This window comes from Mercurialis annua, linkage group LG3, assembly GCF_937616625.2.
Source record: "Mercurialis annua linkage group LG3, ddMerAnnu1.2, whole genome shotgun sequence".
Taxonomy (NCBI): Eukaryota; Viridiplantae; Streptophyta; class Magnoliopsida; order Malpighiales; family Euphorbiaceae; genus Mercurialis; species Mercurialis annua.
This window is the reverse complement of record NC_065572.1, coordinates 3,340,162-3,354,196: the sequence shown is the minus strand read 5'-3', so window position 1 is coordinate 3,354,196 and position 14,035 is coordinate 3,340,162. Positions and strand designations below refer to the sequence as shown.

The window sequence follows — 14,035 nt, the reverse complement described above, 5'->3', positions numbered from 1 at the left end:
TATTGCCACATGGCACCACGCACCAGTTAAGATCTAGGCAAGGCAGCATGGATTGAGGGAAACGGGACACTCAGACATGGACAAGACAAAATGATGTTATTTTTTAAATTTTCTATGTAACTATATTAACTAAGCATAATAAATTTTCAAATACTGATCACTGAATAATAACTAATCATTGCTAAATAGAAAGGCATGCTGTTCAATTTTGTCCGACATGCTAGCGATTTCAATTGCTGTCGCCTGAACTAAGAGAAACTTCACACATGACAAGTTAGACAGTGCCGGACCAAAATTAAACAGAAAAAAACTTCGACAGAGAATCAAGAATGAGCAAAAAACATAAAAGCAAAAATAGTATATTTTCATTTGAATCACCATATACTAAATGTACACAATTCAAGAAATGTCCAAAAAACTACAAAATAAGACATTATTCTATTTTTTGTTCCACAATTCACAAACTGCTTCTTGTCCGCCAAATCCCTTGTATGCTTCACCTTAGCGGTATTGCAAATGGAGCAAAGCGGAGAAAGCAGTGAGTATGGGGATGAGGGGAAAACAACAGAAAGGGGAAATTATTACATCATCCACCACTATAAATACAGAACCATGCTAACATAACTCTCATCCAAAATTCATGCCGGGCATGTTCTCTACAATAAATAATGTGCGTCCCAAGCTCTGCAAGTCATTTCAAGTATAAATCTGTGTTCTTTTCTTTGAAATCCAGTTCTATCAGAGACGGGATCACTGGAAACTCAGGAACTGATGGTGCATGAAATTAAGAAGACATTTTCGTTCGGATTTGCCGATAGACGTGCACAAGAAATTCAACATAAGACAGACCGCCTGTTGGAACTTTGTCCTCGATCAAATATGCGAAGAATGCCATTCCTGAGCATTAAAGTAACAGCCAATCAATTATTGATTCATCAGCAAATTAGAAAAGATGAAATCAAAGAGCTTATAAAACACAAGTTCTTTGTTCAAGGTTGAACTTTGGAAATTAAATTTGGTCATGGGTCTCAAAATGTTCTTATCTCCTAACTTAATTACCGATCCTGATGGTTATGACAACTACAGCAAGTGGCAGAAAATATCAAACTCGGTGCAAAATGTTTTTATGAATCCCAAGCTTACTTCTCAATTGCATCAGGAAGAAACAGACATGGAAGGAACTTCAATTAAAGATTGTTAACAATTTAGAACTACAGCTATTAATCAATAAAAACAGATCAGCCATGTTTTAATATTAATATCTAAATGCCTCTTCCTCATAACATGTATAATCTTCAAAAAAATTAGGATTAGTTAAAGAGCAATAATGGATTGCACACACAAGGTGGGCATATTATCTGAAACCATATGATGCAGGGTTCGATTCACAAGAGAAAGCAAGACTTTATACATTTTGGACAGGCTACAGGACTATCCAAGAATGAGAGGAATTTTAACAAGAAATTTGGAAGGGGCAAGGATTATGATTCAAGAGAATTATAAGAGAAAAAATCATTGCTTTTTTTCAAAAAAAAAAAAAACATAGCTTGCTTCACTTATTAAGATATGATTCTCTAGCAGGACATATTCTATTCATCTTTAAGGATAGGTGAACAAACTAACCTGATGGATCTCCTTTCTTGCACAACTTGAAGCTGCAAAAAGTCATTGTATTAAATGAGGCATATAGGATAATCGAGTAAATATCTGAACCATGTAGTCAAAAATACCAGAATAAACCTATACTTATAATGATAATAGCTAGCAACAAATAAATTATACCGCAAGAAAGAACATCTTTGGCCGCGTATCGCATTTACAACATCATTAAACTTCTTTGATAAAGGATTATCATATTGCTGCAGGACAAACTGAGAGCAGAAGAAGAAAATATGTTACTGGCATTTATATAAATGCAGAGATAAGCAAATTCATTACTCATTGAAGAATGCACAAATGTGGATGTCGCCAATCAGAAAATGGAGGAACATTATAAACTTATGAACCTCTGATATTACCCCCTGATAAAATTATATCCCTCTGTAATATGATATGAAGTCGTCCTGAATAAAAATGCTTCCTAGAGTTGTACCGAGTCAACCAATTTCTTCCCAACAGAATAATGATATTAAAAATATAAATGCATGATAAAATATATTACCTGAGTCGGGATTTCTTCAAAAGAGGGAATACCAAACAGTTGTTGCAAGATATTCGAATCCACTGCGCTCCCAATGTATATTAAACCTTCTTGACCGTTTTCAAGAAGATAAACTCCATCATCATTCACATGTTCACTAGAAAGTGGAAGCGCATTAGGAATAAGAGACTCATTTCCTTCCTGTCGATCAGTAGAAAGATGCGGTTGAGTTTATGACCAAATTTAATATCATATAAGTCGAAACAAACAAAAGTGGCATTTCTTGCCTGTCTATCAAGGTCATGGATAGAAATCATCCTTGGGTGCACCAATGGAATTGCTAATGGAATAGAAACTGAGTTTAGATAGCAGATCCAAGAAGACCGTTCATCTAATCTCCCATCAATCCGCAATCCTGTACTTTTAATCAATGCTGAAAGGGAAGGATGAAACCACAAAGAAAAACTTTAATCAAAACATAGAAAATACAAACCAACTCTGACACGTAAATCCAATTGAAACCCAGACTCTCGACTCGTGGAACAGCCGAAGAAAAATGAACAAGAAAGACAGACTTCACTAAACCAATTCACTTGTCCAGCCTACCCTACGTTGAATATAGTATTCATCTTTGATATTTAAAACATGTCTAGTAACTTTATAAGATAGAAATTTGCCACATACCCAGGTCTATAAAGCTTATACAGTTCAAGCAGCTAATGAAATGATTACAAAAATGCAAACAAAAAAAGCAGTTCCCACATAAGATATTTGAGAATATACACAAGAAAAGCAGGCAAGTGTTACCAAGGGTGTAAAGAGGCAGAAGTTTCAGTGCCTCTGGCAGAATTAGTTGTCCTGATGATGATACTGTGGCACAAAATTTACGATATGCAAGCAGAATGTTTATACAGAAGTTTGTAACTTGTTCCCGGACATCCAAAGGAGGAGCAGAAGGAATGTCATTTGCCGCTGCCAGAAAAAGTAAAATAAGGAAAAATGTTAGTCTGTTTGTAAATTATAACAGTGATACAGTGATCTCTCGAAACTCTAGAAGAAAATCACATAGCTATAGTCCATAGATTCCATGCAGCAAAAGAAAGGCAAATGTAGCTGGCAAGCATAGAGGGACAGTAAAGAATTCAAGGAATTGATAGTTGCAAGGAAAAAAAGGTGCATAAGAGGACTACAAAAAAGGCAGTGAAAACAACGAGAAAGAAACAGAATTACATATACATACCTTGCTTCAAAAAGCACACAAATTGAGTGTCCAAGTCTGCCATGCGAAACAAATTACTTAGATTATTTGTGCATGGCAGTGACAGAGTTGTAACACGGATTCTTCGTTGGCCATACACTGTGGTGTAAAGGAGGGCACACTGAAGAATGAAAGAAACAGTAAAACATCTCCAAAAACTAACAGTAAAAACAGAAGAAAAACATCTCCAAAAAATGTCACAGCATTAAGAACCTCTGTTTTACCATTGTAACAATAGAACCTTGATAATGCAACAATTAAAACATTAAAATTCCCTTTTTCATTAAAATTTCAGGTCAATCATAATTGAAGAAAACACTGACATGACGAGGACACAATTGCAATTCTCCAAATGGATTATCATCCTAACTTGCGAGCAGGGATTAGCAAGCAAATGGCCTGCTAATATTATAAATGGTAGCAGACAGCAAGAAGTAAACCTGAAAGGCACACTCAGAGCCATCCTGCAATTTATCATCATGTTTCAATGTCACCATAATAGTTTTGTCACTATCTATCTGCAAGGAAAGAAAGGAATGTTTAGAGGTTGAATGATAAGTAAATAATGACCTCAAACAGATAAAACTAAAGAATCCACAACTGTTGAATCCGGCAGCCATTTCAGGTTCGTGCGCCAAAAATATTATTTGTTATTTGAATAGTAGCCAAAATTCAACAAACAAATAAAATAAGAAAAATACCGAAAGAGGACAATTAAGAAAGTTTTGCAGCTTACTATAATAAACTATTGGAATTACAATGTAATAAGCTTCCGGTTACACAATAATTGAACTTAAGTGTTATTTGTAGAAAGAAATACAAACCCCAGGTAGGTCAACATCTGTTGGAACACGCTTACAAAAGTTTCCATGGTATTGTTGAATTTGAATGCCCTATAAAAGGAACAAGCCTAATTAACTCACATGTGTCATGGAAGTTTCTAAAGACATCAACCAATCAAATAACAGGTGCTATAAAACAAACCCGAAAAGGTTTACCTGGCTGCATCTCACACGCATCACTGCCTCAAAACCTTGAGGCCTTGTGACATTCCATCTAAGATCATTGTAAAGCTTTGGAGGGTCAGAAAGAGCTGAGAAGGGATAATAATAATACACCTGAAATATTACATAAACCATTAAACATTAGAGCCTAAATTACAGTGATTGCCCAAATTAGAAAGTTTCATTTCATCATTTATTCTGCTGATGCAAAAGAAAACAGAAAGCAGAAAAAGTTGCAACTTCAAATATCCAGGACCAGAATTAATGCAGCACATCAACTGGTTCTGGGTGGCAAAGATATGCTTAAAGCCTCAGTCATGTTATTTTCATATTTAAAGGACTACACTACAAAAGATACATCACAGGCATAAATGCTGAAAATTGGCATCATGCACAGAATGCCACTTGGAAATCAAATATTAATTAAATACCTGTCCTCCAGTTGTCTTGGGAATAACAGAAATGGAAGCAATGTCCACATATGTCTGGGTAGTGATAAATATGTCAACGCAGACCTAGAACATAAAACCAAAAGAACTAAACAAATAAGGTTTGGATGTATCAAGCAAACATGCTAAAGTATCTACTAAAAGGAGGAGACAGATTATGAAGAAAAAAGATAAAAGATATAACCTGAGCCTCAGCAAATTCAATTGCCATTTCTTTCAAAGTTTTATCGGCTGGCTGAAGTAATTTGGGGGCCTCCTGAACAACAGAACATTCAGCAACCACAAATTTTTAGTATTACATTAAACTGTACTGAAGGATGGGGTTGATTATTCCAGCTTGAGTAGATGTAAATAATATAATATACAAGAGATTTTAACATAACAGGCAAACTCATTATCCTAACTTAATCAGAATCCATACTCCTCTGCTATCTTTGGGCCCATCTGAATCAGAATGATTGCTACTACGGTAGTTAAGATCATATTGATGGAATATAAGCAAAGAGACTTGGCAGAAATAGAAGGAAACAAGACCAAACATTGGCATATCTCAATTTTAGGCATAATTGCAAATTTTCCTATTTAGACGGAATAAATAATTATGTTCCCCGCTTCAGGTTTATTTTTTCTCTCCTCCTTTAGACAGAAGGAAAAAGAGAATGTTCTGCACAGAGCATCATAAAATGGCACAAAAAACATAAAAATGTGAACAAAAGGAAAAAAAAGTAATCAGAAAGCTTCAGCCACCCCAAATGAGGGAAATAATTATGTTGATTGCAAATGAGCAACAATGGAGACTTATAACCATGACTTCACAAGAAGGAAGCCAAAAAAAGAAAAAATCTACTTCTCGTGTGCCTCTGATAAGGCTTAAAAAAATGTATGAGATACGGAAAGATCAAAAAAGCCCAAACTTCAGAACATACCTTCTCACCAGCAGAAATATTACTTCTCCCCTCAGCCTCTCTAGCAGATAGAGCTCCAATGCCAACAGACGGAAGCACTAAACACAGAGCAAAAAGATAAGAATGTCAACTGCAATGCAGCTCATGTTAAAAGCCAAAAAGAAAACGTCCAAAAAATACATAACAAAACTCAAATAGGACAGATGCACAGAATAAGTACTTGCACAATTTCAAGACATGCTAGAGACACAAGGGTCAGAGCCTACCCTGTCCAATTTCAGCGTTTATGAACCCTATAATCTTAATAATATGCTAAAACTCTCATATATGATTTTAACTATGTCCCATTTTCAATTTTCAGCTATGATTATGTCATGTTTATTATCCTGACATCTTAGACATAATGCTAAACAATAAACATTATCAATGACATGTTCATAACATGTTACATAAGCTATAGTGACCACCAAACTTAGACTGCCAAAAAAACCGGTCACTTGTCAGCATCTATGTTCATCACAATCTATCATCATCTCTCTCATACACCTATCCAAAATATCATTTACTGAAAGCATCACAAGGATTTAAATTAAGCAAAAAGCATGTTCTTAAATTTGCTAGACAAACATATCCATACAACCTACATAACAGCCAAAAATCTCATACAGAATATGCAAATAAGTCTGAAGCAACATCCAAAAATTAATACAACCCACCACGTGAAGAGAAAAAAATCTTAAACTTGCCTGATTGAAATGCCAAAAGCTTCCCTCCGGTGCTCTTCATTGCTAAGAAAGTTGCCTAAATTGACAAAATAAAATTTCTAAGCATGTACTTCAAAAAACTAATCTATGTGCAGATGCGGAGTGACATGAAATTCCAAAGCTTATAATACTAGACTTCCTAGGGATAACATATGTACACAAGAAGAACAGCAGCGAAAGAACACAAAATAAAATGCATCTAGATACCAAGCCCGTCTTTCATTGGATATAAAAATGACTAAGTGTCCTGTTTAGTTCTTATCTTGAACCAGCTTGGTTTTGTCTACACATTACTAGAATCAAATTTGGAATTAAAATAAACACAAGTCCCCGAGAAATTTAAACTCGACAATTGCATAAAATTAATTTTACTCATTATGACATATATGCATCATCGCATAAATTACATCAGTAAGCAAACAATCACGGCATCGAAGTAGTCTTTTCCCAAAGAATATCAGCAATAATCCTTATCATTCTCTCGAGCCAGTTCTAGCTTTAAAAAGAAACCCAACATGGATACCAATGATCAGTCTCTTTTGTGCAAAACTGCTGACGGTCTAAACACCATATTTTCATTTATATAGTCCTCTTTTTGAGGTATATCTTTTCCGATGATAATCACCTTGCAAAAAATCCAATATGTGCACTGGTATTATCCCCACAATTATTGTCTTCTTAAACGACATGCCTTCTTAGATGATAATCACCTTTGCACTAAATCCAAGTTGTGCACTGGAATAATATGTTATGCCCACCAGTTATTAAAGGTATTTAAAAAAATTCATATTTCCTTACATATTAATATACTAACTGGGAATAACATGATCAAAAGAACTATTCTCAAACTGATTTGTAACTTTATTTGATAATATCTTCTATAGTTTCCTTTACTTCTCTACATTTTTATTTGGCCACGAGGTATTCAAGTAATCTGAAGATTTAGTAAATTTACGGAAGCCTGACATACCATAGAACTGCACTAAATAGTTTCCATATCGTGTGGATGTGTGTGTACAGAAACATTCTATGAGAACTACTCAGTGCACAAGTTTTCCCCAGCTATTGCAGGAAGAAGGGAAGAGTGGACACATTTGTACGCAGCCTTCTCCTTGCATTACACATATGGCAGTTACTACGCCTGAAACCAGTGATCTAGGTTACTGAAGGACCAGCTTTACTGCTGTGCCAAGTCTCACATTCCAGAAAAACAGTCTATACATGCACAAAATACTTAACAAGAAAGGTCCCATGTAGCATCAAACTTTCAAGCTACCTAGAAAATCTGTCCTGTCTGGTATTGGATTTCATTACATTAAGCATGCAATGGGAGATGAACTTATAATTACATGGCTCTTAGATATTATACAATGCATCATGAGCTATTTCAGAAAAACAACACACAATAATATCATAAAACGGCGTACCTTGATGGCAGCACCAAAGGCTGATTCAGCTGTTTTACTATTCTGAAACATGCTAGGAATGCTTTCCAGTAATAGCTCTAAATGTTGACGACACTAAAGCCACATGATAAACATAATGAATAAACAAAATTGTAAGTTTTCTCAATTTAAATAACTTACAATTCACAGAAAAAATATTGTTCAAAATCTAATTCACCATCTAAAATATTCTCAATTGAGTTCTGAAAACTAACCTCAGAAAGCGGAACAATAACATCAGTTTCTAAAGGTGTATATACATCTTGTATATCAGGAACAATCAACATCAACGGCTGTATACATGCCAAACATTATATTAGTTTAGAAATTCCATGTTTATTTACTAGACTTTTCATAATGCATCATGAACTCCGCGTCAATTCTGAGAAGTTTAAAAGTTTGACATGATAAAAAAATGAAACCAAATTCTCAACTTTTTTTTATCTCACTCTGCCGCAATGCATGATAAAAGAATGAAACCAAGAAATAAAAATGAAGCAAAGAAAGCAGAAGTAAAACATCGCATCCCTGAAACAAACACATGCAAATCAAATTTTAATAGACTTTTTCACGCATCACAATGGTAAAATGCAATTGGTGTCTTGGTTAAGTACTTAAGTGCCATATTAACATGAGCACAAGCTGTAAGAAGTCAACTAAATGACATAAATTCTAAAATGGCAAACTACCTGCTGTAATGCACGTTTCAAATTATAAAAATGAATGGTAGAATCAAATGTTGCAACTCCCACCATTGTCCTAGGCCCTTCCTGCAAAGATAAATTCATCGATGATCAGAATATACAACAATCCTTCTCTATTCAAATGTTATGTGAAACCCGGGAATATGAGCAAATACAAATTCTCAAGAATTGATGAAAGAGAAATGAGGATAGACAAATAACAAATGCAAGCAACAGTCAACATAACAACAGCATCACTGAGCCCATCAAAACGTCGTAGGGAATGAATTCCAAAACAGTCTAAGGCACAATTTCATAAAATCGGGTAAAGAGAAAAAGCATACCGGAAGATCAGCAATAACTTGATTGATTGAACTGCAAGCCGCAGCAGTTGCACCAGTTTGTATGGCATGCATAGAGACATCAATAAGGAAGAAATAGACAACTGGCATGGGTTCACGCACCTGCAACAAGATAGAAATGGTAACAAATTGAATATTTTTAGAGCATACAATAGCATACATAACCAAAAAAACAGTATAAACAAAGATGTTTCACAAGAATCCCACACAGAGACGCGCACACATATAGAGAGGTCCAATTATAATTGAGATGTATGGAAAGAAGTAACAAACCATATACTCTTTTGTGGCGACAAATTCAACAGTTCCTCTGCAAAGCTCAGGCCTTTCATCAGCATCTCTGCGCCGACCATCTGGTCCCAGATTACAGTGGTAGTCACGGGAAGTCTCATCCGTAAATCCTATGTGAGAGGCACAGCCCATTAGTTATCGATCTTGTTTGCTGATAATTCAGGCAATCATACAAGAAACTCACAAATGAACATGAAACAATATAAGATGCTCACTTTTGATAGACCATTAGCAAATTTAATGAAACTTATAACATGAAACCAAAAATGCAATGCATATAAATGTCCGACAACTATTTCTGAGCAATCAGCAAAACAAATCAGAACAGAGAAGAATACAATGTATCCTATACCATAATCATTAAAACTACATTCTATAACTATTTATATAGGAATCATTCAGAATCATAAATCCGCAATAATAAACAAATTGTATACTGACCACAGAAATTACAGATGAAACGCCTTCCTTGATCAATGAATTTCATAAAAGGATTTATGTAGCCTTTGCAACGGGAACAGCGAATAGGACCACTTTCTCCAAAATCCACGACCTAAGACCAAAAAATAATTTTACTTAATGTACAATTTGAAAAGATGATAATAGGTGGCAAACAAGATAAATGCAAAAAAAAAAAAAAACGAGAGGGATTATTCTGAAGCGGAACTTGAAAATCTATATGGAAATAACTATTTCGAAGTATTCTAAGAAGGATGATCCAAAGAATTTGAACACATGTAACTGTACATGAAGATGAAGCATACACTGACAAATAGAAAGCGTAATACTGAACCAATCTCATACCCTGACCCCTACTTCTTCCTCCAGGTGGGAGATTAAGATTAAAATTAAAATATACAAGTTAAGAGAGAAAAGAACAAGACAAGCAAGAGATAACACATTTACCTGGATAGGCTCCTCAGATGGATGCGGAAGAGCAAAAGGTTGGACCAATAAAGCCAGCGGCATTCCAGATGTATTCAAAAGATCAACAGTGCATGGAATCTGAAAAATTAATGAACATGTTGTTAATAATCAACCCTGTAAGAATAACAAGTGAAACATAAAATAATTAAATCAAACAGATTCACTATTTTGTAACATGAGCATACACTAAACAGCTGCTAATCTAGGAATGTTAAAAAATATGTAACCTGATTGATTGTGCACCTCATGTAACGTGGACTGCAATTCCCAGTGTCTCTAACAATATAATCACTTGTAGCAGGCTTTAAAAGATCATATGAAACAACTCAAAGGAGTTAGAAACAAATATTCAAATATATAACTTCGCATCAATTTACAAAACTGGGAGTGAGCTTGAGAGTAAAAGGGTGAAAAAGAAAAGAAAAGATCACACAGGAACAATTACCGGAGGTGGGTTTGCCTGGTTGGCTTGACGAGTATCATGCAGTGTCACAGAGGAACTTGGAGTAGGCCGTGGAATTTGATTTGGATCAATGTTTGATGACCCGGCCAAGGCACTTCCAGTTTGGCCAAGAACAGGAGATATAGCAGTCATTTGATTAGGTAGCGGTGGTGGAGGTGGCATTCCAAACATTCCAGGAGGTTGTGTGGAGCCAGGAATTGATGGAGGTGGAGCCACCTGAAATAACCACATGAAGTTTAGAGCCAAAAGTCTCCAACGAAGCTAAGAGAAAGCATAACAGTTCTTCCGCATTATCATCATCTTTTCTCCATACATAAAGCATCCTTGTGATTGCATCAGTATGAATGCAATCTCAAGTAAGGATCATATTTTCTAGGGAAAAGGGTCACTTATGCCCCTAACGTTTGCCTCAAGGATCAAGCAAGCTCTCAACGTTCAGAAAGGTTCAAATATGCCCCCAACGTCTTAAAAAGTGAACAACCAGGCCCCTATTTTGACTTATAAATAAAACGTTAGGGATCTGATTGTCAAAATTGGAGGGCCTGATTGTTCATTTTTCAAGACGTTGGGGGCATATTTGAACCTTTCCGGACGTTGAGGGCTTGCTTGATCCTGGAGGCAAACCTTAAGGGCATAAATGACCCTTTTCCCTATTTTCTAAGTAATTTTGAATGTAAATAAAAGCGCAAAAAGAGAATTCTACCAGTCCAATTGTAGAAAGTGCGAAACATTAAAAAGGTGAAATATCTTCTACATAAAAGTAAGATCCAATAATTGCTTATCTTTTAATACTTACTTGTTGGCTTTGCATTTGTTGTCCAAAAGGAGAACCCATAGGTGGAGCCATCCCTTGAGGTGGCACTGAGAAGGGCATCCCTTGGGGTGGCATGGAATACGATGGTGTTCCTTGAATAGATGCTGAAAATGGAGGCTGCTGTGGAGCATTCAACCCCAAACTTCCTATTAAGGGGCGCATGCTTGGTGCCTGAGAAGGTGCCCTACCAGCACCCATTGCAGGCGGAGGACCCATTGGCGGCTGTTGTGGAGCACTTCCAGATGGAGGAAACCGCGGACCACCAAGGAAAGGTGGTCCAGGTGGCCCATTATTAACTAACCCTCCCAATGATGTTGAAGTGGGTGGTAAAGATGAAGGTGCATTAGAAAATCCAATAGGGCCAGGACGAGCACCAAACGGCGGTGCAACAGGTCCTTGAGATGGCGCACCAGAGGAAGGAAACGACCCAGGAGGTGGTCTTGACCCAAAAGGTGAAGGCTGACCAAATGGTGGCCCGGTAGGTCTACCCGGAGCAACATTTTGGGGCAATGTAGGTGGGGGCGATCCCGACGGAGGCACTGAAGGTCTGTGCATTGCACCGGGAGGCAGCTGACCAGGGCGGGACACTGGTTGTGATGGGGCAGATGAAGGAAAAGGCGGCGGTTGACCAAAGGGTGAAGGTCTAGGAGCTGAATTGGGCATAAAATTGGGTCTATTGAGGTTAAGATTTTGGAAATTATCCGACATAGAGTTCGGATTCTGCTGATAATTATGGTTATAATTAGATTGTGGTGGTGGTGGCGGCGGCGGTTGTTGCCTAGGTGCCCCCGGAGGCACAGAAGCTGACATTTTCAACTTAACTTAAACAAACCCAAAATCTAAACTTCAACCACTGCTCAAAATATCTCCAATCAACGAGATCACACAGCTACTCGGTCTACACATAAAAAAAAAAAACTTACCAAAATTAAAACACTAAAAATAATGCACGCATTCGAAATTGAATTATGATTAGAAACTGCATAATAAAGAAATTAAAAGCATGTACCGGAGATAAGCAATAGAATTGGATCTAACAGTGAGTGATCGATTGACTGATTGGATCTTCTTCAGCTTGATTAAGATTAGGGTTTTGGTTATAGTGAGAGTGCCAGGGGATTAGAATTGAATTGGATCGAGTAGGAAGATCCGATTCGGGTCCGGCGAGAGAGCGGATCGGTAAGAAAGGCGGGTTTTCTGAAACACAGAGACAAAGGAGAGAGTGAATGATCAATTTTATCAGATTTGTGTCGAAATTTGGAAATAGTGAGAGAAAAACAAAGAAAATGCCACGTCGGCGTGCTTCAGGTTGTTGTTTGTTGTATAATCCATTCATAGATCGCCATCTGGCTAAATATTGTCCATGTCACCCTCGGTTTTCTTCTGTTGCCTTTAATAACTTTGCACAAAGTATCAAAAACTTCTAAATTAGCAACATAAAATCACTTTTATTCTGAACTTGTCAAATTTGATAAAAAAACTCTTCTCTCCACTCTCAGCTAAAAGAGTAAAATACACTCTCTGATTTTAGTGGTGGTTTTTTTTCTTAAGTGGTTTTTAATGGTAAAAAATTTAAAATAATCCTAATTTTTTTTATAATGTATAAGTTAGTACATAATAATTAAAAAAAAAATTAATTTTAAAACTTTACATATTAAAATTATATTAACTAAAAATATAAAGGATTTTTTTATTCTTTTTACCATTTTTTTTTTAATTCTGATGAACATCTGTCGAATTTTTTTCTGGCAGCTGTCTTTAAACGAACCCAAATCTGGGTTCGTACTTTCGTCTCTCATTTGCGAGACGAGAGAACTCAGTTCGTCTCTCATCTGCGAGACGAGAGTTCGTCTCTGAGTTCATTTTTTGGCGGCGGGTGGTGTTTTGGATGGTCGTTGGTCGGTTCGGGCAGTGGTTGATGGGTTTTTTGTGGTGGTTGATGGAGGAAGAGGAATAGTGGTGGTGAGGTAGAAGAAGATGGATTTTAGATTAATTAAGGTTAAATATTTAATTAGATAAAGGTAATTAGGATTAATTATTTTAAATTTAGAATTTCACTCTCCAATTAAGGTGACACATCAGCATATGGATGTCTTTGATCCGGTTTTGCCAAGTTCAAGGTAAAAGTGATACGGTTTTGCTAATTTGGACGTTTTTGATACTTTGTGCCAAGTTCGGGGATTAAAGTGATCCTTCGTTCATATATCTATATCTATAATCTATAACTATCTTACAAGTGTGGGAGAGGGGACATGCAAAATTACAATATTAGGTTTCGTTAAAGGTATAATTGATATTAAAAACATAAAGCTAATAAAAAGGATAATTTTAAAAATACAATATAAAAAGGATTAGCATTTAGTTAAATTTTGAAACACTAGACCACGGTAATTTTAGGATTAGTATATCAGTTAAACTTCACATTTTATTACTATGTATGGTAATATTATCTTATAGATTAAGTGGCAATGTGCTCCCTCAACTTGTATGCAATGGGTAATTAACACATAAATTAATTTTGTGAGCAAAT

The 14,035-nt window shown here is 36.1% G+C and overlaps 1 protein-coding gene across 2 annotated transcripts; it reads right to left on the bottom strand.

Moving 5' to 3' along the window:
• Positions 1–343: 343 nt before the first annotated feature.
• Positions 344–12,772, bottom strand: LOC126671738 (protein transport protein SEC24 C-like). 2 transcript variants are annotated; one of them, XM_050365527.2, is made up of 25 exons: positions 12,544–12,772; positions 11,488–12,403; positions 10,674–10,907; positions 10,456–10,530; positions 10,208–10,306; positions 9,743–9,854; positions 9,284–9,411; positions 8,993–9,112; positions 8,655–8,735; positions 8,181–8,258; positions 7,948–8,040; positions 6,503–6,557; positions 5,778–5,854; positions 5,036–5,107; positions 4,834–4,917; positions 4,397–4,516; positions 4,223–4,291; positions 3,839–3,916; positions 3,381–3,519; positions 2,948–3,112; positions 2,428–2,573; positions 2,162–2,341; positions 1,783–1,871; positions 1,624–1,655; positions 344–897 (listed from the first exon to the last, which is right to left on the bottom strand). In XM_050365527.2, exons 2-25 carry the CDS (start codon positions 12,313–12,315, stop codon positions 785–787), a joined length of 3,267 nt encoding a protein of 1,088 aa, XP_050221484.1. In that variant the 5' UTR covers positions 12,316–12,403; positions 12,544–12,772; the 3' UTR covers positions 344–784. The 2 variants fall into 2 exon arrangements, with proteins under 2 accessions (XP_050221484.1, XP_050221483.1); XM_050365526.2 differs by having other exon boundaries at positions 12,515–12,771.
• Positions 12,773–14,035: the final 1,263 nt, after the last annotated feature.

Bases quoted from the DNA above. Each gene is read 5' to 3' on its own strand.
- LOC126671738 (XM_050365527.2), bottom strand. From the start codon at position 12,315: ATGTCAGCTTCTGTGCCTCCGGGGGCACCTAGGCAACAACCGCCGCCG. The intron at 10,307-10,455 runs GTTACATATTTT...TTAATTTTTCAG, and splicing joins TGAGGTGCACAATCAATCAG to ATTCCATGCACTGTTGATCT. The intron at 5,855-6,502 runs GCAAGTTTAAGA...CTCTGTGTTTAG, and splicing joins GCTTTTGGCATTTCAATCAG to TGCTTCCGTCTGTTGGCATT.